At 38.5% G+C, this 23,784-nt stretch overlaps 1 protein-coding gene and 1 long non-coding RNA gene across 3 annotated transcripts; one reads left to right on the top strand and one right to left on the bottom strand.

Moving 5' to 3' along the window:
* Positions 1-1,500: 1,500 nt before the first annotated feature.
* LOC111340013 (uncharacterized) lies at positions 1,501-11,547 on the top strand. 2 transcript variants are annotated; one of them, XM_088752500.1, is made up of 12 exons: positions 1,501-1,993; positions 2,116-2,194; positions 3,401-3,457; positions 3,954-4,065; positions 4,583-4,624; positions 5,061-5,134; positions 5,409-5,518; positions 6,705-6,801; positions 8,107-8,183; positions 8,459-9,605; positions 10,052-10,153; positions 10,621-10,734. In XM_088752500.1, the coding sequence occupies exons 1-12, from the start codon at positions 1,860-1,862 to the stop codon at positions 10,645-10,647; spliced, it is 2,058 nt and encodes a 685-aa protein (XP_088608626.1). In that variant the 5' UTR covers positions 1,501-1,859; the 3' UTR covers positions 10,648-10,734. The 2 variants fall into 2 exon arrangements, with proteins under 2 accessions (XP_088608626.1, XP_022802513.2); XM_022946778.2 differs by having other exon boundaries at positions 1,510-1,993; positions 10,698-11,547.
* A 3,708-nt stretch (positions 11,548-15,255) lies between these two features.
* Positions 15,256-23,781, bottom strand: LOC148734177 (uncharacterized). Its single transcript, XR_015998535.1, has 2 exons — positions 23,467-23,781; positions 15,256-16,302 (listed from the first exon to the last, which is right to left on the bottom strand). It is a non-coding gene; the product is annotated as an uncharacterized LOC148734177 (long non-coding RNA).
* Between the last annotated feature and the right edge of the window lie 3 nt (positions 23,782-23,784).

Raw genomic sequence — 23,784 nt, 5'->3', positions numbered from 1 at the left:
AGTTTGTTCATTTTTGCCCTCTTTTTTACATGCACTGCGTGACCGTGATTTGCTAAACTGTTTTTTTATAAAGCTTTTTATGTTATTTTTTTTTTTACGTTTGTTTGCTGCTGGTGGTGGTGGTTGCCTTTTTTTTTTTTATTTGTTACGACCAAAGTATTGATGGTTTCGCTTTTTTCGGTCAAAAGGACCTGTATGGTCGCTTATATTTGATGGTTGTCATGGCATTCTTGCTAGCCCATCCTAGTTAAATGCACATCGAAAGGATACTACTGCTGAGTGTTGTCTGAAGTCTTAATTTTGTTTTGGCTTATATAATAGGTATGTCATTTATGAGTTCTTTATTCATTGCTTCGATATACCACATGACCTTATTGTAATTTTTATTGTAGATTTATAGTTTTGACTTTCATCGCGCTTATTTAATCAGGATCAACGTGTAAAGTTTTAAGATCTTAATTTAATATCAATGTTACTTTGACTATGTTAATTGAGTAAACTGCCTTCAATTTCGTAGATTTTAGGGATAAAAAGGTCGCGCTATTTTTGGTGACACTCCACTCAGTGGATAGTGTGTATTCAAATTAACAACCGGAGGTTTATTATTTGGAAAAAAAATTCAGATATTGTGTTTTCATTTCCATTGGTTGAAAGACAAGAAGGATGCGCCGTCTTAGTGACCTGGCCCTTCGAGGTGGCGCGTAGAAGCCTGGTAATGATCTGCATTATCTTCTAGATTTGTATCAACAAACAAAGTTCAGGATTGTTATGGAATGATGGTGACGTAGTGTTATATCTTTGCAACACTCAGTGAGCTGTATAAAAGTATTGAAGCTAAGGAGAGTTTTGAAAGTCATTTAATGGGGCGTGTTGTGTTAGCCACTCCACCTAAGACTTGAACCGCAGGCTCAGTCAGGACTGGTACGAATTCTTCGACTTTTTCACGTAACGGTTTAACAGCACGTGACCATCAGGAAAAGCGCGGGTCGCACTGAACGAGACTAGTAGAAATGCATTTGTTCAAATGCTACATAAAGTAGGGACCAGGCTGAAGTTAGAAGCTATCTTTACTTTATTTTGAAAATAATTGCGGCGATGCTACGCTCGCCCTAATTTTTCTCAGATATATTGCTTATTAAGCCGGTAAACCAATAAAAACACCAAAATGATAAAGCTATGTTAGTTAGGTAAGTTCCTGCACTTTCTATCAGATTACTGGTAAATTAACCCACTTAGGTTAATGGAGGAAGAAGAGTAAAGAATAGTTGACTTTTCTTGTTACTTCGTGGGTTATTAGACCTATTAAGCTAATTAACACATCGAAAGAGAGGTCCATTGCTTAATTGACTGATGTTTCTTGAAGTTTGATCACATTAGTTGTTAGGATAATAAGGAAGAATGAGTTTAAGACTGGAAGTGTAATAAAACAAAGTATTATTTGAACAATGCGTCGTGCGTTATTTCTGAAGGTAACGTGTGACAAGGAAAAATATCTTCGTTATGGCACAGGAATGAGCCATTTTTTTGTCTCCTTCCTCTCTTTTTGGTGTTTGGTGGTATGGAATTTTTATACCTTGCGTACCATTATATTCTCTTTATTTGGTATGACCGCCTTCTGTGTGAATCAGCAGAGTTCCGCGGTTAGCCGGCTGCGCACTAAAATGGCGGGAAAATCTTCCCGCCAAAGCCTGGTGCCGCCGAGAACGTCGATCGACCAACGGTTCGCTTCTTTTTCGAAAAACAGTTTCATTTACTTGAGCTAATATGATGTTCCGGCATTCCCTTATTATTTTCCATAGGTGTTCACAGGTTTCACTGAGTGATTACTCGACGAAACGTTTGCGAAGGACACATATTGCATGAACCAAATGAGGGACCACGAAGCTCTGTTTTTTGGCTCTTTGCCAAGCTTCGACGAACTGATGGCGGTCAAAGCCATCATTCAACCGAAAAACGACGATAAAATAAGCACTATCCAGCCCTTGTGTTGCAGGTATAATTTATTTCGGTACCCTTAAGATTATTGCTATTTTTAAATTTGGCTTTTACTAACAAAGCATGAAGCTGGTAGCTTTTGTATCGGTTGATTTAAGGATGTTTGAATTTTGCTTGCAGAGAGTTGATTTTTACGGAACCCAAAGTTCTTGTGTCACCATTAATGGAAGGAAGGAATCAACTGTTTCTCATAACTCCGGTAGGTATCGATTATTTTAAAACAGAACTAAACCAGCAAGCTAATCTGTCTACTGCATAACTTGTACTTATTGCAAAAAGATATACATCGGCGAAACAGGAAGACGACTATAGATGACCGATTCCGAGAACACCTTCGCGACCTAGAAGGGAATTACAAGGACGCATCAAAACCAGTCGTTAGACACTTTAACCTACCTAATCATTCTAAGCAGCATATGGCAATCTGCGGTCTTTCCTTACATTTAGGTAGCTCGGAAAGTTGCAAAACTCTTGAACAAAAGTTTATCTTTTAAATCGACGCTCTTAACCCCACAGGTATCAACGAACGCTTTTCATACTACTAATTTATTCGAGTTTTTCTCGTCGCCATGTTCCCACCACTTTTTGCATAAAACCCATACACAACCCACAATTCCTCCATTCGCTCTAACGAAGGACTAACGCACGAAACGTCAGCTTTTTAGCTCTTTACGGTGGCCAATTTACAATTTCAACTTAGTTGATATTACCAAATCAATCTGTTGTGAGTCTGACCCGTGGAACAGACTTCAATTTGGCAAATTATCCTGAGCTAATTTAAAGTTGGGGGTTGTTATGTTTCGTACACCTAGTTAGGCCGGCTTAAAGTGCTTGACAGATGCTCTTAACGCCCTTTCTTTCTTTTTTTTTTCCACAACATAAAGAACACAACAGTCATATAAAATTGTATAGTATAATGAACTGGGTTGAAGGTTTAGCTCGCTTTATCCTTACCTGCAGACTCAACCGAGCCGCCATGTGTATTATAGCAACTGATAATTATTTGATTTCATATTCTTGCAGTACTTCCACTGCTTTTTTCATATGGTTTTCTCATATCTCTAAATGCACAGATAATCTTGACTGATGCTTTTCCCTCATTAGAAAAGTTCGGAGATTGCATGTATCCGCGCCTAACTCAACAATGAACGAAATGGTTGAAACGTTTTCTGGTGAAAAACAAGTTGAATAATTGAATGGGCTGACGAAGTCTAAAAGTCATTCAGCAAGATTATCATTGATTAACTTTTTTGTTTGTTGTTGATGTTATTCAGTGTTGTTCTTATTGCCTTTGTTGTCGTTTTCTGTCTTTGACGTGGTTGTTCTTGCGGATGTTATAAAGCTTAGCTATGTACTTAAACTGTTACTTACTCCTAAATTTTCCTTTCACTCATGTACATTTTAGAAGCCAACATCTGAGTCTCCTCGATTTCAAAAGCTATTGCAAAGGCTGAACATACAGGTAATGTATGCAGGTAATCAAATGGAAATGTGAAATCAGCCCAGCAACATCCAACACTTTACCTCTCCAAAAATAGTTGGCAATGGATAGCTATTGAAACCCCGATTCGCCTAAAAAGAAAATACTTCCTCTGACAAAGTCTACTACTAAAGTTTTGTAGCAAAGACTGATCAGGGCCGGGTTGTTCAAAGCTGGATTAAGATAACACGGGGTTAGTGTGAAATCTGATTTCAGATCTGAAGGCATTAAAAGAAAATTCAGTATGATTATTTTTGTCTACAATTTGGTGATTGAATACTCTAAACAGAAAAGAGAAACTTATCCGAAAGTTCTTAAATAGAAGAATGAAGAGACCCGGGTTAAAATTTAGCCTTGGGTTAGCGCTAATCGGTCTTTGAACGACTGGGCTTAGATGTGTAAACTGCCCCCCCCCCCCCTTTCCTCTCCAGTCTATTGTGTGCACAGAACAAAAACTGTGTTGATCCATTCTTTACAGATTGCAGAACCAGTAACCCTGACAAGGAATGTGTTTCAGTTTTGTTTTTCTTTCACAATGAGACAAAAACTTGCACCGTTGTGGAACAAAGCTGGCGAATTTCTTGTCCAAGGTAATTTTGATGTGGCCGCAAATCACTCAATGATTTTTAAATTTTACATCTTGTGAAGACTGCAGTTTAAAACTGTGCGTAAGGATGTTTGTTCATTGACAGGATATATTTGCTCCCGGACTATGATATTTTAACACTTTCTTTGGCCTCTAGGGGACCTTTTATTATTTATTTCCTGGAGGGGAGGGGCTGTCGAAGAATTATTTTTGTTAAGGGGGAACGACATGGTTTTCTGGGGAAAATTAACTACCTATTAATTACCAGGTAGGGAATAAGAATCATAAGAATAATACAAAGCCTCATGGGGGGATCAGCTAAATTTTATCGTGACACAATCACAATCACAATCATTTGTCCCTTTCCCACCTCCACGCGCTCCCTTGAACCCTCTCCTTGAGGTAATAATGACTGGCTTCTAAATGCTTACAAAAATACTAAGGTTATTTTGCTTGTCAAACAATAAATTAATTCATTTTGTACTGTCTAATTTAATTCATTTATCTATTTTGCTACGTAGGTCGAGACTTCATGCTGGAAAATTCAAAGCTAAATGCAATCTGTGAGTAATACGTTATCTAGGGGAGTCAGCTGAAATTTAATTCAGTAACTTAGAAACCGCCAACAATTACCTGAACCTGGCAACGTTGGCCAACTCCCTTGGCTTCGTCAAAATCAGTTTGAAAAAGGGTATAAAACAAAATTTTTCATCACGCGGAGAAGAGCTGCACACTGTTGCCCAACTTTAAGAACTCTCAGTTTTTAACTTTCAGCTTTCTGAGAGAAGCTTGAAGATATAACGTTTTTGGCACGAGGATGCTCAGTGATCCAGGAAGTATGTTACAAAATAAATAGCCAACTCTGTTTTCGCCATTCGTTGTATCTTATGTAAACCACCTGTTCCCCAGTTTGAAATGTAGTGACTCCCTCCTTCTACCCTGCAAAAAAGTTTTTTGGCCTTTGAAATCTTTCTAGTGGAGTTTACGTTATAATTGCAGCTTTGGAAGTAACAATTACCGACAAGATTTCCATTGGATTGCAACCCTTTTCTCTCAAGCTAACCCCGTGCAAGGTAGTTTACTTTTACACTAAGAGCTTCTCAGTGTCCACTTAAAAGTATTCAATTTTACGAGGCAAACCACCATAGGAAAAGGGCAACCATTTTATCTACGATGAGTAGTTTTTTTTTAAGTTTTTTCTTGGGTAAACCTTCGAACATCACGATGATCTGCGTAACGATATGTGCATTTGCGGCGCCAACCAGGCTCGCGAGACACCGTCCCTATGTTCACCCTAAGTTGTATGTTCTTTGAACTCTGCTTCGTGTTTTGTATTTTTTTATCTAGCCTGAACATTTCACCGCGTCAGTAAAAGCATTAGAAGAATTCCAAAGCAACCAAGAAACTCGCATTAGTGACATCGCTATTTCTGACGACTTGTGTTTTGTGTTGCCAAGGTAAGCTACGTCACAGGGGCATTCACTATACTAAAATTATATATGGGTGATTGGCATCAGAGTTGAAGTCCCTATGACACTTTTTTTTATTATTTTACATCAAAATATAATGACTCTAAAACATGTTTTTGCAACATTTGGGGTATTTTTCCCTTTTCTGAATTTTTTATCAAGCTCTATAATCCGCCGATAAAATGTCTGGCAGAGCAAAGAGGGACTGGGCGCCGTGACGTCACAGTACGAATCTTGTTGAGAGAAATATTCTTCATTGAGTCAGGGATATTCGAAAAACCCCAAACTACACATCGAAACGGCATTTTTTGGCTAAAAAGATTATAAACAGTAGCTTCCACACTCACTTTGCTTCTTTGATAAAGTTGGTGTTACTACCGTTACGTCACGGGTTCCAGTGCTCTTTAAGGCGGCCAAAGAGATACGGGGAGCCTAAGTTCGATACAATTTCGGACTTTTATCGCCTCGTAAAATAACAAAGACGCATCAGAATCACCCACAAATCTTACCAGACACCCTCTAAATACTTCTATTTTTATAATTTAATGCTAAAAAAGTAGGTGTCATAGGGACTTTAAATTTCAGATGAAACTTCATAAATACATTGCAAAAAAGTTTTCATGGTTTTTTGAGAAAATAATTATTTTTCCTGTGAAAGATAAAGGCCGTAGTGGATGTAATGGTGTAATAGGGTGATGGACGTCGACCTAATGGGTCACATTTCGACCTTTGTGAGAGAAGCCTGAAATAAAGGCGTGGTGGGCTTTTTAATGATCTTGATATCCTCATCAATTAATAGATATATCTTCCTAAACTTTTTGTCGTTTAGTATCGCTGAGTATTTTTACGAGTTGTGTCGTATTTTGACGAGTCCGTAAGGCGAGTCAAAATCCAAACGATCCAACACGCCTAATTGTTATTTCAGTGCGGGCGAATTTAACTGGATTTTCTCTAGAGTGCAAATACCGCGAGATATTTGTACTCGTTTAGGGCGTTATTTGTACTCTACGAAGCACAGTTGGATAATAATAATAATAAAAGTTATCTGGCTTACAGCAGAAAATCGAGTTCAGAAATACCTGGAAAGTTGTCCTTTCGCCAGAAAGCAGACATATCGAGTACATCTCATGAATTATCTTGCTGTCGCAAACTGACCTTTGCACTGATGTTTTAGCCTGAAAAAAGGAAGGATCGTTAGCATAACACACCAACTTCCTGATGAATGCCCTTTTGCAAGTTACGAAGACTTACGAAAACATTGGAAACTGATGGTATGAACATTGAAAGATTTTAGATTATTGGAACGGAGAACCTATTCAAAGTAGCCTATTCCAGGCGTTCAGCGCGACAAAACGGAGCGCGATAGTGCACAGCACGATAATATACACGGTGCGATAGTGCACGACGCGGTAGTGCACGGCGCGGTAGTACACGGCGCGATAAGACACGGCGCAGTAGTGCATGGTGCAATAGTACACGGCGCGATAGTACACGGCTTGATAAAACACGGCGCGACAGTACGCGGCGTCATACTACTCAATGCAATAGTACACGGCGCGATAGTACACGTTGCGATAATACACGGCGCGATAGAACACTGCGCCACAGTACACAGCGTCATACTACACAACACGATAGTACACGGCGCGATAGTACAAGGCACGATAGTATACGGCGCGATAGTACACGGAGTGCGACAGCACACGGTGTCATACTACGCATGACGATAGCACACGGCGCGATACTACACGGCACGATAGTATACGGCGCGATAGTACACGGAAGGATAGTGCACGGAGTGTGACAGTACACGGCGTCATACTACACAACACGATAGCACACGTTTCGATAGTACACGGCGCGCAACAGTACAAGGCACGACAGTTCGTGGCGCGATATTACCTGGCGCGCTAGATAGGAGGGAGCTTTGGTCAGATCGGGTCGCGTAAAGAACACCACGTCAGTACACGGCGCCACAGTACACGGCCTCATACGACACAACGCGATAGTACACGGCGCGATAGTACACGGTGCGATAGTACATGGCGCGAAGGAACACGGCGCCACAGTACACGGCGTCATACTACACAACGGGATAGCACACGGCGCAATAGTAGACAGCACAATAGTGCACGGCGCGATAGTACACGGCACACTACTGTACACGGCATCATACTACATGACGCGTGATAGTACAAGGTATGACAGTTCATGGCGAGATATTTCACGGCGCGATAGATCGGAGAGAGCTTTGGTCAGATCGGGTCGGATAAAGAACACCGCGTTCCCAGACCTCCCTCCTTCTTCGTTCTGCCGCTATTATCACGCCGTCTACCATCGTCTGCTTTACTAATTGAACGTACGGAATAGAATAACTTCAAGTTTGTGTTAGAATCTGTGAGATATCATTCATATTGCTTCTATGGGGAATTAAAGAACAAATATGAGTGTAACTCCCCCAGCCTTTGATAACTGGGAGTAAAACACTACTTTAGGATTTCTTATTCGCTTTGATGAGTGAAATCACGCACCACATTTACTTAAATACTTAGCTTTGTTTTTATTTATTTCAACAGTATGGATACAGACTTCCATCGGAGGAAAACGTTTTCTACAATGTACATTTCTATTACATCAAGGAGAAAATATTTACGTATCTTTTGCTCGACGTTTTTCGAATAGTGTAACTTCCAAAGTTGTAATGTGGCCTTTAGAGTTTTCACCCTCACAGTAATTGTGATTTAAAAACAATTTTTCCTCATTTTAAGAATGTTGAATTTACAGTGATTTAGGGGTTTTAGAGGCATGACTAAAAAACAGAAACAAAAATCAGGGGGTAAAGGCTACACTTCGCTTGACCCAGACTTGACCTTTTTAAGATTTCGTGGTAGTAGATGGAGAGAGACAATTATCTTAACATTGACGCAGGTATCCAGCCAGCTGTATCCGAAGCAGCCAAGTGTTAGTGTCTTCTCGCTGTGATCACCAATTAATTTTCAACTCTTTTTTAAGAGACATTTCAATGCGCATGCAAACTGTATGCGGGGCGCCACTGACTTTCACGTCTTCTCCACTTTATCCAACGAGCAGCCTTAAACTCGCTTCTCATGCAAACCACTCTAATTTGACAAAGAAAACACCTCCTCAGTTCAACCAATGTAGACCCTTCACTGTACAAGGAACAAATACACTCGAGGACACTCGGAAACAAGTAGTCACATCTTCGTCATCTCGTTTGGTTTCGTCTCAGCCGACTTCTTACAACCCTGTCGTTCAACCCTCAACCAAATCCAGTGGTTCACCATTTCCACACCTTCCTTTATCACCATATGTACCTTGCTTCACCAAAAATAGTTCTGTTAGCAGCATATATCATGATTCTGACTTAATTACAGCGTCTTCCAACTCTGTTTCCCGGTTCACCGGCACACGAATAACTCCAATGTTTTCAAGGAAACGAGTACCGAGCCATGGAAAGGAACAACATACAGGAAACAATGAAAAAGGGCACAAAACAGATCTTAGAGGAGGATGTACACCACGAGCAACAACGGTGCTCTCTGGAGTTCCATCGATTTACCACGCTGATAAACCACAAAACAATCTACTTTCAAATTCATCGCTAATTTCCCGCCAAGCAAAAATGAGGAAGACAGTGGGTAATGAATCAGGAAATAAAACAACACGCTTGAGCCGCACCCTGCTCGAAAGCAGGAACATTCACGCTGAAGAAAGACGAAGTATGAGTGATGCAGCAAATGAAGATATTGGGGAAAGCGTTTTAAGCCAAATATGGGCGATAGAGAATTCACCGACAGAACTTTTTGATGGGGCATCATTCACTAGTCGTGACATCTCCTTCGGTCACAGTTCACGCCACTCGTGTCAAGTTTCCAGGTCGTTACCTCAAACGAGACCTGGACTAGTAATAACACAAGCATCTAAACGCAGAAATATCGCGGCCTCCCCTACAGACAACTCAAGTTGTGGATCATCGTCATCATCAGTAACAGAAAATGCGGGACCGGGCACCAGTCCCTGTCTGCTGAATAAGCCTCGTTCTTCTCCTGTTCAGGTACATAGTTTATTTGAAATTATCTCGCCATATTGTGATCGTTAAACTGAAAATGGGAACTGAAAGGGTAAATGGAAGATACGCAACATTCAGTCTACCCTTGAAAAATGGGAAATTCAGTTATCGCCAGGAGTTGACGTGTTTGGGCCATTCAAAACAGCAGTAGTAAACATAGGAAATATGCCATTGCAGTTAGCGCTACAAACCTAGTGAGAGAAAAACCTGTATATACATGGGAATATACTCTGCTGAAGAGGTTTATCAGATTCAGTTTAAACACCAGAAAGTTATGGGGAAATGGATAATTTATTTCTTCACTGATATTATCAGAAGGCACTTGAAATCCGAAGTATTCCCCTATGCTTTAGGAAATTCATCATAATCGCAAAAGTATCCAATCCCTAATAAAGGTCTTCAATTTGATTTAGAGCTTTTTCCCGTCACAGATCAATGACCTACCAAATGAAGGCATGCCTTCCAAAGGGCTTAAGTCAAAGCGGAAACTTCAGGAGAATGTGGATGTAAGAGAGATGGCTATAAAGCAACAGGTAAAGTAACTACAACCCTCCCTTCTCGTTCCACATTGCTTTTCTCAAATGTTATCATCTTCGAGGGCATTGTCTCCTTCATTGTATATTTAGCCCGAAGTCATCGGCTGAATTTCTGTCGAGAACTTAAGATAATGATAAGATCAGCTTGTAGAGCAGTGATCGTTGCGAACAGATATGAGTAATTCTACGACAACAATAAGAAAACTATTTTCCAATTCCTGTCTCATTTCACCCCTTATTCTCAAAAGTGTTCACAACTTTGTTTCAAACTCAGTAGTCCACCAGATGCGTTCTTTTCACGAAAAGATGGCTATCTGACAAAGGAGGCAGATCCTCCTATTTCTAACCTTCAAGGTATTTAATCCTGTTTTGGCAATGCTAACAGCTCTTCCCTTTCCATCCGCTTTTCCATTTAGTTTCAAAATGTCATTTTGAAATTTGGACCCCAACCCTTTTCCTTTCAGGGAGTCAGCCTCCCCCTCAGCTTTTGATCGTCACTTTACCTTTATTTTGAGTGCTAAGACATATACCATACATTTAGCTCCACAAGGTAAACATGGTGACTTTGATCGACTGGCTTAAAAAGCGAGGTGTCCCTGTGAAATCTAAGGACAAGAAAGAAGAGCTGGCCAACAAAGTGAAGGGGTACATTTCAATGATTGTGCATGAACAATAAGTATCGAATAACTATTTTCATTATTCCACGATTACGTCGTTTTACCTTATTAGGATAATGGAACGCACAAAATATGCCACGGTATGACGCTGTACACAGACAGAAACGATCCTCGTGATCTTTGATTTCTTTTTCCGTATTTTCAGATATTTTTTTCAGCAACGCACTTCAAAAGCCACATGAGTTCAAATTTGTTTCTAAAGTACACTTCAATGGTTTCTTTCATGTTGTTTCTTTTTTCATGTACTCCTTATGCCATCGGCACGATGCTGAGGTATGACCGAGCGTAGTTTGGAGCAGTAGAGGCCATAAGACTAGAAAATGAAAGAGAAGAGGAATAATAAATCTCTTATTCGTTGCTTTAACACACAATACAAGCAGACATTTTGCTCACTGATCTTATTTTCCTTGTTCCGACGGGGCTCGGAAATATGCTCTGCAACTTGCAAAATATGCGCGCGTGTTATATGATAGACCATTGAATGAGTTGTATCTATGCTTTCCATTAGCCATGGAATTAAGAAAAATACACGAACACGCTCCTTTCCCCCCCTTCAAAAACATGGGCACTGTCATGATACCTTTGTTATTAAAAAACTAGTCATGAAATTTACAGGGGCATAAAAACAAATACACGAAGAAAAATGATCATGAAATGGAGCTTTTGATAAAACACCGCAATCGTAGGATGAATAAACATACGTTTTTATTTTAATGACCTCCCTCTCTTAAAACGAATAAATTTAAACAAAAAGCAGTTTTCCTTAATGAACACCCCCTCTTTAAAACGCGTTGGTATTCCTTCTAACTTAAAAGCTATTGCAACACGCACGAGAGAAGCTTTCAGACCCGAGGTGAATTCCTCTTTTCTACCAAATTTGTAGGGAGAAAAGAGTTCTTCTCAACCCTCCTCAATATTCATAGAATAGTTCTCATCTAGAATTGTTCTCAGAGAGATTTATTTGTTAGAAATACCAGGAGGCTGTTTCAACAAGAACATTTTAAACAGTGTTATTATTTTACTGATGTAGCTCTGTTATTCTTTCGGAGTAATGAGTTGTGTCTTTACAAGGAAGTAAAATTAGTGACAGATTAATAAACGATGAGCTCTTCTTAGCAGCCTCCTTAGACACAGGAAAATAAGATAACCAGCTTGCGATGTAATACAACACTTCAAGAGTTAACACTCATCTCTAAGAACACCATGACTAAAGAGACAGTCATCTTTTTCCCATTATTCATGGTTTGAGTGACGAGCAACGACACGGAACACGCTTAACGGAAGAAAAGAAAACAAGAAAGAAAAAGGTATTTCGTCTTTATGTTTTTCTTTAAACTTAAAACAATAAGGAATAATTGACTTAACAAGCGCGGAGTAAAACTCACGTTTTTCGCAAATATCGCGTCGGTTCGTTTCAAAGCCGATATCGCCGAAATTAACAAAAAGTGCCAAATACGAGCTATATCGGACTGGGTTAGATTTGTAATTACTTCTCAAGTCGTGTTTTCAACCCGGTCTAGGCACGTGCCTCAGCTTAAGCGACTCGATACATGTGAAATTGGAACACTGGACATTTTTTCAGAAGGTGAATTACATTTGATGTAGAACGCTGGTTTAACACTGTACTTGACTACTTTGGTCAAGGTAGCTTCACCTGCCAAAATTCTTCAGTTGTTCGTCACTTGAAATATGTGGTTGCTAAAGAACTTAAACGTGATGATGCTCAGAAAAAGTTTTTGCTTTATCACTTATAATGCTACTCGTGCAACTGTACAGAACGACTTCTTTCCATTTGCAACCTCAGTATTAAAGGTAAACTACTGAAGCGTGAGCGCTACTCAGTTGAAATATTCCAACGTAGCATCGCGCGAATGAACGTGATTTTCCACTTCGATACCTCTATGCCCAGCTAAAAAACATCCGGCGAGTAGGTGAACAACAACGTGCGCTTTCATGATATTGTTCTAGAACTTTGAGAGTCTTGAGAGGAAAATGCGCTGATACATCACCCAAACCCACGTTTCCGGCGCTTTGTTAATATTTCTGATCATTTTTTTGTTTGTTTTGACATTCCAGTCATAACAAATCTTTTCAAACTAGTCTTTGTCTCAGAATTTATTTGGTAGCAAAACCAAGGTGCTAGTGTTTTTCTTTTTTTTTTTGGAGCTTAAACAGAGAGAGACAGTTTTAAGTAAAGCGCCAGGAATGTATCACGGTAATTTTTAATCGAAGTGTTAAATTATATTCAAAAAATCTGATAGTCTATCTATTGCTTTCCTTTCTTATTCTTGAACTTGGTTATGCGACGTTTTTAAGTTTTTTTGTATTAGTACGTTTTACTCAGTATAAAAGGTCTCGACAAATGCATACCTCTAGGACAAAACTTACGACTGTAATCGAGAAAACTTCAGGAAAGGCGTCAATGGTTTTGTGGGTCATTAGTGAACAAAAGCCCCTTTCTCCCTGAAAGGCGAAGACCACTTACAAGTTTAAAATAAAAACAAACCCCTCAAAGATAATCACACCTTAAAGTAATGAGTAGGACTACAAAAAAAAGATTGTTTTATTTCCAGAAAGGTCAGTCCATGCACAATCGTTAGACAATTTGGTTCTAGACAATGAAATGATCACTAAATTGCACATTTTCTTAGTACAGCGCCAGCGCTCCGTTGAGCAATTGTATATATAAGCAACATAAACAAATTAGGAAATAAAAACAGCACCAAAATTTTGCGCAATGTCCATAGGTTTGTAAAGAACGACATGAAGAAATATGGTCTACGACACATACTTTGATAATCATTTCAGAGACAAACAAATTAGAGAAGTGCGCAGACTGAACAACATGGCCACTTAAAAATAGAACTACATCAAAAACCGCAAGCCATTTACCTGTATGTTGCCTAAGTACTTCAAGTGCTTATAAAGTCGTGGTGTCTATCGGGAGTAGATTAATTAGCACTGTACGTAAATCATGATGGAGAAGGTTTTGTTCTTTACAAGTGCCCTTGGGGTAGCAATTCCTGCTCAGACGTACTTCACACGTCGCCGCTGTGGTAGCGCGTAAAATGGCCTCTTGAAATCCACTAAAACAACCTAAAGGCCCTTGATAACAACATGATAAATATGTGCTTTGTCATGGGCGAGAAAGAACGCGAGAGAAACAAAACCGCAACAAAAGAAAGCAGCTCCGGTTTGCCATGCAACATCCATGATCCTGATAATCAAATAGCTACGCGGATACTTTTGCAATTGTTTAAAAGAATTGTTCATCTAAAAGACACTTTTTGATATGGAATGAGACTTGAGCTAACGTTATAATCTCCAGTCGACATACAAAAAAGATAATTGAATTAAAGAAGTTCAGTCAAACCACTATTTTGTGCTTCCATGGTCTTTAAAAAAAAAATAACAAAAAATCACAAGTTCAAAATCAGAAAGCGAGCTTTCCTTTGAGGACTTCTTTGTTACTTTCTATCCTAAGAATTAGTTGCAGATGGGTGTAAGCAAGCATACTTCTACAATTCACTTTGCGAGTCACAGAATATGAGCTTTTTGTAAAGTCTTACTAGGTGAACTGTTGCTCTAGGATTTTAAGTAACACTGGCGTTTAAGTGACCAAAAAAAAAAGCTCAGCAAAACTCCTGGTGTTAGAAAATAGAACGAGACAACTTCTGAGATTTTGCTCAGTGCGATAAGAGGCAGAATTTTTTAAACAATTTCTCAAATTTACATCTATTTCGTTGTTCTCGTTATTTGTCATTGTTGTTTTCGCAGGAATCACGAGAGATTTCTGTTTAACTATCCACCATCGCTGTTCAGGCATAGAACGACGTGAAAGCTGAGTTTGCAAACATTAAAGGGGAGGTAGCAGCCATTAAAAAGGGCACAACAAAGGCATAGAAAAACTATTCCTAGTAAAAATCGGTTCACAACAATACTGTGTGCATGAGGGATTGCCTTGTTTCTAACTATCAAAGCAAGTCATGTTATACACGAGAAGTTTTTATCATGCCAGATATCAGAAATTGTTAGGATCACTTTCGGTTTGCAACTGACGGGTTTCTTTTGTGGGGCTCGAAACGCTTCGTTAACTATATCTAGTTGATTTCGTCGACATAGTTCGGTATTGATAATATTGTTTTGACTTGTTTTGTCTTAGTGTTTTCTTTACGCTTAGTTCCACCCATGTGTTCTTTTGTCCACGGTCCAAAAGCAATCCATTTGATTATTTTACAAAATAACAGGCTTCCGAACAAAGGTTCATTTATCTGTTCCCACAAAAGACCTCACACAACAATAACTTTTTTTAAACCGACACGACTTCTATTTTTCATCAATAAAGAATGATCTAAACAAATTCTTTGCCCTCTGCAAAGAAGGCACGTTTCTCACAATTCGAGAAAATGAAAAGAGCCGTGATGTGATAAAAGAATTTAATACCTCGTATCAATATGGTTACAGGTTTTCGTGCCGAAATATGCTGATCGTGATTAAGGGTCCTATTGCTCACGCGAAAACGCGAGGTACACAAATCGAATGCGCAATCTAGCATGTGACAGGTGGCACGTGCTGTAAAAACGTATGACACGTATAATTGACCAATCATAAAGTATTTTATATGTGGAAAGATTTAAACCGGAATGCTACCGATATGGCAACGTTGTTGTAGTTCGATCCAAAAAAACATGTATCACTTCCCATTCACAGCCCCATCCCGGTGTTTAAGAAGGGTGGGGGTCGCGAACGACTCCTTTGCTACCTGAAGTTTCAGCTAACAAACCTGGGAAAAACCGTTCCCTTCCCATCCAACTCTTTACTTATTTAAAAATCAAGCATTTGCAAAGAACGTTTCGAGCTTCATGATCTGCTGTTGCATCTACATTTTAGCTTAAATCATGAAAAATCCTCCGTTCTTCTTTCCATGTCGGTAAATATAGTTAGAAAAGATTTCGTTCTGATCTCTTAACCAAAATTTCAAAGAGGGCGGGTGAGGTTGGAATTGCTTTGAGAACCTCCTTCCAACATTTTGTGGAAGATTGCAGTTTTGCTGGATCATGCTAGGAGCTTTCCTGGCAGACGTCGAAGACTGAAATAGTAAAAATGCGTGATTTGGTCGGACAGTTGCTGGCGAGGAAGATAATTGCAATATTTCATTTGGTTGTGATAATAACAAGGTGTTACGCTTGTGGAAGAAGGGCCTCGCCAAGTGTGATCTCCTTATTCAATCCTGTGCACTTTTCGTTTTACGCTGTATGTTGCTTCAGGGTTAAGGTCGCTATGGTCGTTAACCTTGAGCTCTACGTGAGAATAGTTTACCAGTGCAATTCATTTTGTGTCCGCAGTAAGATTCATAGCTTGCTGTGCTCAAGCATATTTTCGGTGGGTGAACGCTGAGTTCTTCTCATGATGTGCAGGGCCTGCATTTTGAAGTCGTGGACTGGCATTGCTTGAGGAGAGAGAGCGAGACTGAGAAAAAGGAAGAGAGAGTGAGAAAAAAATGTAGGTTTATCTGGTTAACTTGTAATGCTAATGGCAACCCTTGTCAAGATAGTTAGGGGGCACTCATAGGACATAAAACTTTGCACTAAAATAGATAGCGAGTGATTTTTATCATGACCTGCGCGGCGCCCTGAATAAAACCTTGGGCGCGGCGCGCAAAGTGTTTTCCGTGAACGTATACACCTTGCTAGGCACATCCTTAGGATATTAAGTGTTTAATTGACACTACAGCGCACAACAAAGAAACTCGTGTTGCGCTAACACGTTGCGTGGGTTAGAGTGTTTAAACAAGCTGAATGTGATATCGCAGTCCATGACAGCTGTTAAAGGTATGTTTAACTTCCCGCTATGCCGTTAATATCCCGATGCATGCAGATTGTAAACGTTTTGCAGAAGGTGATTTGGATTGTTAGGGACCAGATTGCAGAGCGGACATGCGATCGCGAAGCAGAATAGGAAGAGTCATATAATTATAATTCGAGTTGATTAGAAATCAAAACCGCAACTAACTCATTAACAATGAAGACCTGTCCACAAGGAATTCTTTGTTTCCAACGAAGAAAATTTTGAAAAGGATGGATATTGGTTACGAAAACCTAAAATTCGTCCATGCGTGCTCTATTATTAAAACAAACAGGTTCATTCCATGGAGAACAGACCACTCAAAGTGTTGAGATAAAAAGTTTCTTTAGCGATTAAGAAGCATTCTCATTCTTTGAATTTGTAGTCGAACCTTTTGTTTACTGTGTCTCGTTGAAATAATAATAATTCATAAAATATCTTCTACTTTTTATTTTACACTTTTTCTAAGTGTAATTGTCAAACGGTGGTATATATAAAATTAAGGTTACCCACACGATTTGAGTACTTTTATGTATCTCATTTGTTTCCCTCTCGTCATCTTTAAGCAAAACTTTGACAAAAACAATTCAATCAATTCAAGACTTTCAATTTTCTCAGAGCGAAACTCTACGCCGTGGACACAATAACAAACAAGAAAAACATCGCGAAGAATGGATGTTATAAAGAAGTTATATGGAACAATTTGTTCCGTAATGGTTTAAAAAAATAAAAGTATGCAAGAACTAACATTCCGATTTCAGGTCAGACAATCACAGGTGGTTTCAAAAGCAAATGCTTGGTTTGAAAAGGAAAGCTTCTCTACGTAGACAGGAGCTTAATGAACGGGCATGATGAAAATTGAATGTAGTTTGGACATATTACACACCTCTAAAATTTGATACGTCAGAGAGGAGAGCTGCTCTGCAGACCTGTTTCTCTTAATTATGTAGTCTTAAAAACAAAACCATTAGAGGATTTTTTGATGTCTCATTAGCACAACTATTTTGACGACAGGGTGGTTTGAAGGTGATCATAGATCGTTTAACAGTGCTGGGCTGATTAATTAACCCTCAAACAAAGAAAATCGGTCATTTGATCTCTATCAGATACTATTTGGAAGAGCTACACCGCAGGGAATCTTGCGCACGATCTAACGCTCTTTTGTGTAAGAGTCGGTGTTGCTTAGCTGAACACACTTTTACCCATCGATTCACATGGCATTCAGGAATCGAAGGTCCATAAAATATAACTAAAACCCTTCGCAATCACTGCAACACTTACTATGAGCTTAAATAGTTGAATGATATTTTTTCTTTTCAGAAAATGCAAAACAAACACTTCGCGCAGTAGGCGATTTTTGCACACTTACGAGTTGAAACATTTAACCTCTCTACCAGATAACGAGACCTTCCGCTGAAGTTTTTGTTTTGAAGCTGAGATCGTATTTTGATGGCAAGGATAGATCGAGAACCATGTGCTCTAACAATTCTTGATAGGTGTCGAATTCGGGCGTGAAACAGACACCTGCCCATTATCACAACAAATGAATTGTTTTTTGATCTTCTACCCAACAAGTCACTCGTTTGTTTCTCAACATAATTAAAGTAATCGAGAAACACTCCATCCCACGTGCGGACACAACTTCATCAAGCTAAGATGAAAAAAAGAGTGATAATTACTAGACAATGAGAAGTTTGAACAGGAGTTTAATACTTAAGGTTTACCTAAATTGTAAGCCTAAAAGTTACCAAACTTGGAGTTATGAAAACATGTAGTGTTATCGACACGCTTCGCAAAAAAAAAAAAAAAAAATTGTACCACACATGTTGTTTTGGGTGGCTTTTTAACTCACTTTTTTCTTGCGACCTAAAGCGAAGCGTCGAGGAAAACAAAAATGCTTGTTTTTACTTTTTTCCAAATCCAAAACCTTAGTATCTATAGGGCTATTGCTAATGTAGTAATATGTATTCCCTTCACATCATTTTGTAGAGATGATGTCCATCTACATTCAATACCACTGGCACACTTCTGACACGTCTTGTTGAAGATTAAAAGAACACCCCAGCAACCTTGATGCTGGACGTTTTATATCTTTTATCCTAAATATCATCTGCATTTGATCGCTTTGGGATTCTCAGAAATCAAAGTGTACACGCTATTTATGCGCATGTCTTCAAGGTCAGATTCTAAAAAAATCATGCCTCTAAAATTGTGCGGCGGAGATGGGAATCGATAACCCCCTAAGTCCCCGTCCTCCCGCCGGCTCAATAACCAGCTGCTCTTTGTCAGAGGAGCCCGCGTTTCTCTCTCCGAAGGGAGGGAAGAAAACTGGACTCGAGGAAATGGATGGACATTTTGCCAACTCCATAACCCCCTTCCCATGCCATGTGTATGGGAAATAACTTTCCAACTCAATTTTGGCACTGAAGCCACGTATACCCTGAGATCAGAATGAAACAATATATAACGATTATTTCCCTCAGCCTTAGGGAGGCTTACATAAAAAAAGAAAAGGAAAACTAGAACAGAATAGACAAACATTCCGTCTTCTGTCTCAGTGACCACGGAATAGACTGTACTATAAAAAGAGCTGAACTATAAAAACAGACTATAATTAGAAAAAAAGCAAAGCAGGCTACAAAATTAGCGGAAAGCAGCTCGCGTATCTCCTCAAGCACTGCCACAGGAAGCATGTAGTCTGGACTGTTATCGGATAAACAAAATTAAAAGCAGCATCTTCCACACCTGAAAGGCGCGGGCCCAATTCGAGACACGAAAAATGATAAATAGCCTTAAGAGTTTAGTCGAAACTCTGAAATATAGATCAAGCTTAATATGCTACACTGAACTCCGAATGCGCCTCTTTCGAAATACACAATCTCAACGGCAGATAACGAAAATTTAGCTGTACAAAAACACAAAAGCTCATTGCATAATCAGTTAAATTTTGCAGAGATACATGATTCAGAAGAGTATGTTTAAAACGCAGGCCCTGAAAATCGAACAATAATTCTGATTTTATTCCCTCTACAGGCTTCGCTAGAGTATTTCCTGTCTAAAACTCACAAAAAATATAGAAAAAGAAAACAGGAACAAATAACTGTAGGTGTTGAATAAATGTGTACCTCGAACTTAAATAACCATCCTAGAAAAACTTTTATCTTTCTTTTACTTGAACAATAGTGCATCACAACTTAAACGTGGCAAAGGTAGGAAAATAACTTTTCCGTCTAATTTTACGGTTAATTACTTTTCCAACATTGAAAAACCCATGCATAGAAAAGCATTCAAAGGTTCATTACGAGAATCTTTGTATGGCCATGATACAAAGATGGTTTTCTCTGTAAAAGAAACCTTAATTACTGTTCCGGAGATTTGGGCGACGAGATAAATCGATTGCAAGGAAAAATAAGCAGTTGCTGTTCAGAAAATGTGTGTGTCTGGAACGTACAGTGAAAAAGCTCTCTTCACTTTCACGATTTAAGACTGCGATAAACATAACGGTAAAAAAGACTTCATTTTCAAGCATGTTAAATCCCTGTTAATTGACAGAGAAGAAAAAAATTAAATAACGAATTTAGTCGGCATATTGCCAAAAATATCCACTGAAATTTTTTTAATGATAAATGAAATTTCAGTTCAAAAATCAACTTTTTTTTACGGGATATATGAACCTAAGAGAATAAGTACTCTTGATGACGTGCGCACGAACAAGAAGCGATAATGAAGAGGAAAATAAAATAGTATTGGAACACGAACAGTTGGTCGTGTTCCCTCGATCATGTGCCACTCGAATGCACTGTCCTCCGTTAGCTCTTCGCAAAATATGCGAATAATTTATACTTAAAGAGCTAAGGAAAAGCAACGAACTAAACTTTCGCCCTTTCTTCCTGCCCATAATGATTACCTATGCCCAGATATTTCGTTCACTTGTCGTAAAACACGGCTTCACATTTCACATACGTGTATTTCAATCTAAGTTTCATTTTTCTTTCGCTCTAGGCGAAAGTGTTAATATATCCAGCTAGTATGTGTTCGCCTCTTTCTATCGCATTCGCGAAACAAAAGCTGTAATGAGCAGTTAATGGCTACCGCACACAAAGTGCCTCTTAAAATGTTCCTCAGATAATGGGCGGACTCAAACTTGAAACATTTTTTCCTGAAGCGAAATCGCAACACGCAAATATAAGCTTGATAATTGCGCAACGATTAAATTGCATCTTGTTTTTCGAGGGAGATTATAACTGTATTTTAAAACGAGCGAATCTCAAATCTCCCCTTCGTGATTCAAGAAAACAGTCAAATAATAGAAAAGCAAACAAATTTATTGAATTCTAAGTTTGAAATCTCAGACTTTTCTAGTGCATGGTTGCAACACGGGTGCTAGACATCAATTTTGAAAAGCTCCCACGGTTTTTCAACTCCGAACCCATTTCCCAACCGATTTAAACGAAATTGAATATTTTTAGTCCAGTATATTAATTGGTATCACTATCTAAAAAGCTTTATATTTTCAATTTCATAAAATCGTAGATTATTAGTCTAAACGTTGTAGCGTTAATTACTCGTTTAAGTGCAAAGCAATCAAGTGAACATTTCTCTGTTCCTCATCAATAACAGCAGCCTTTGTTCATTGTGCTTATCCTCATTTTTATGGCTTGTTTTTATTCAAACAACGCATTTGGACACTTCACTTAGCCAAATAAACTTTTAAATCGAGCGGCTCATTTTTTTTTTTACTAAAAAATTAATTTTTCCCTGGATTCAGCGACCTCCATATTTCAAAGAAGTTCATCCTGATAAATTGTTTGTACGAAACTTAAGAAAGAGAACAAGAGACTGACACCTATTTTTAAAAATAAAAAAACTGAAAACAGTTAAGTTTTGTCCAAGTGAATTCCCTGTTATAGAAAAGATAAAAGCTACGATTAAATTGAGTCTAGAAAACCATTATGTAGAACTGGGTGTAAGCTATTATTTCAAACTATTTTAATAGTAGAGGGAATATTTCAGCGTGCATGACTTTTAGAATTTCTTTATTCATTCAATCGACTAATGGAAAGTAAAAAAGGAAAGCCGCTTTGAAAATTTGAACCTTTGAATTTGCCGATGGTAAAATTTGGGAATGCAAAGTAACGCGCATATTTTTAACTGTACAAAGAAACCATGAAATGTTTAAGCCGATTGCCTTTGGGAAAACACCATCTACACACAAGTGTTTGGATATGATAATTGACAGTTTAAATTACCGATCCTCGGCCCAAATGGCGGAAAACGTTTTGATTAAGCTGCGATTTTTCCTAGAACACTTGAGATGCTTTGAATCTGAGACTATTCTCAACGAAGAGAGGGTCATGCGAAATTGTAATCCCACGGAAGAGTGCATGCGAAATAAAACATATGAACGTTAACAAGCTCGAAACAGACCGACAAAATATGTCATAATTTCTGCCATTTAAAACAGGATGATGGCAAAACCGTGAAATAAAATAACAGGATACAAATTAACCGTTGTGTGATTATTCTGCATTGGATAGCCAAAAGCGATAAACAAACACCAGTCACAACTTACTAAGTGGAAGGCGTGGAGCAAACCTCATCAAAGCCAAAGCCCAAAGGTAATATATATTTTAAGTGTTTGTTTCCTCTTTTTTCTTCCTTTTCCCCTAAAGTTTAATTTTCTAAATTCCTCAGTCGGTCAGCTGACTCAGGTTTCACTGGAATAATTTAGCAAGAAACGCTAGTTTAACTTGCGGGCGGTTTTGCTTGAAGTTTTAATCACTTCAACATATTGGCAGCGAAATTCCGCTCAGATTCAAGAGGTGCAAGATAACACTTACAAGCCACTGCTCAGGTAGAAAATAGTTATTTTCCCCCTCTAAATTTTTAAGAGGAAATAATTTCCTAACCAAAAAGGTAAATTAATAGACTGGAAAATTCAAAAGTGTGTATGCTTATACTAAGTAACCCAGAAGATTTTCATTTCCCGCGTTTTCCACGACACAACGTTGATATTATGAATTCAATGTTTTATATTTCAATTGACGTTCAGCGGGAGAGCATTTTTAACATTCTCATTTCCCTTATTGTATTATTTGTTTCTTTTCAAGACCTTAGAAATGTTTGCCGAGTAAAACTCTTGTTTATTTATGAAATAAGGGGGAAAAGATACTTTATTGTAACGTTCTATTTCAAACTCGCAAATTTTCTTCGCGCACCGCAAATTCGTAATGACCACTATACGTCTGCCTCAACTTTCCTTCGTCGATTAGCAATCATTTTGTTTCCCCATAAAAAAAAACAAAGATGACGAAGTGAATTTGCAATATCATTAAGAACTACATCCTTAAAATGCAGGTCTAGAATAAGAGGAGATAAAAGTTGAGATTATTTTCGCGAACGAATAATTTTTTTATCAGCCTCAGTGTTTATCTTTTTAATTCACTGCCAATTTGACTACTTTTATTTTGGTTAAGCTCCGCTTACAACAACCAACGAAAAAATATAACATTTTCACATCAACGGATTTATTCAAACTGATAGCGCATTCTTTAAGGATAGGTTTTAGAGGAAAAGAGAGCCATTTATCAGAGATACGATCAAAATTTTGAGGGATTTTTTTTTTAGTAACCCGCAAACGTTCGTTATACTTCCATCTTACTAAAGCAGGTGTCATTAACTATTTCCAAAAAATGGTACATTTTTCTCCATTTCCAAGACTCAAAATAAGATTTCGAAAGATTCAGACATCCTGCACCACAACTAACGTTTTGAAGCACTTAAACTTACTTGAAAATAATGAATTTTCCACTTTCGCCTGTCAGACTTGGTTTGTTAAAGCAATATTTTGCCTTCCTTTTCCGTAAAATGTTCGCTCAATTACAGTTGTGTGTTCACAGAAACTTATCCCACTGCGGTACTCGCCAATAACTTGAATTCATTCTAACCAACCTACCAATTTATTGAGCACGAAAACCGCAACATCTATATAACCTGTGTTTTCTCTACTACTTATTAGCATGTCCTTTGTGAAGACGGCAAATTTTACTTGCTAGAAATGCAAATTGGCAAAACTATGGTCGTATTAGCGAACAAATCGCTGTATTC

This window comes from Stylophora pistillata, chromosome 3 (genome assembly GCF_964205215.1).
Source record: "Stylophora pistillata chromosome 3, jaStyPist1.2, whole genome shotgun sequence".
Lineage (NCBI taxonomy): Eukaryota > Metazoa > Cnidaria > Anthozoa > Scleractinia > Pocilloporidae > Stylophora > Stylophora pistillata.
The sequence above is the reverse complement of the archived record's forward strand: the minus strand, read 5'-3'. Positions and strand labels throughout refer to the sequence as shown.

Excerpts from the sequence above, each read along its gene's own strand:
- LOC111340013 (XM_022946778.2), top strand. The coding sequence starts at position 1,860 with ATGAACCAAATGAGGGACCACGAAGCTCTGTTTTTTGGCTCTTTGCCA. Across the intron at positions 6,802-8,106 it reads GAAAACATTGGAAACTGATG|TATGGATACAGACTTCCATC; the intron begins GTATGAACATTG and ends TTATTTCAACAG. Across the intron at positions 10,154-10,697 it reads AGATGGCTATAAAGCAACAG|CTCCACAAGGTAAACATGGT; the intron begins GTAAAGTAACTA and ends CCATACATTTAG.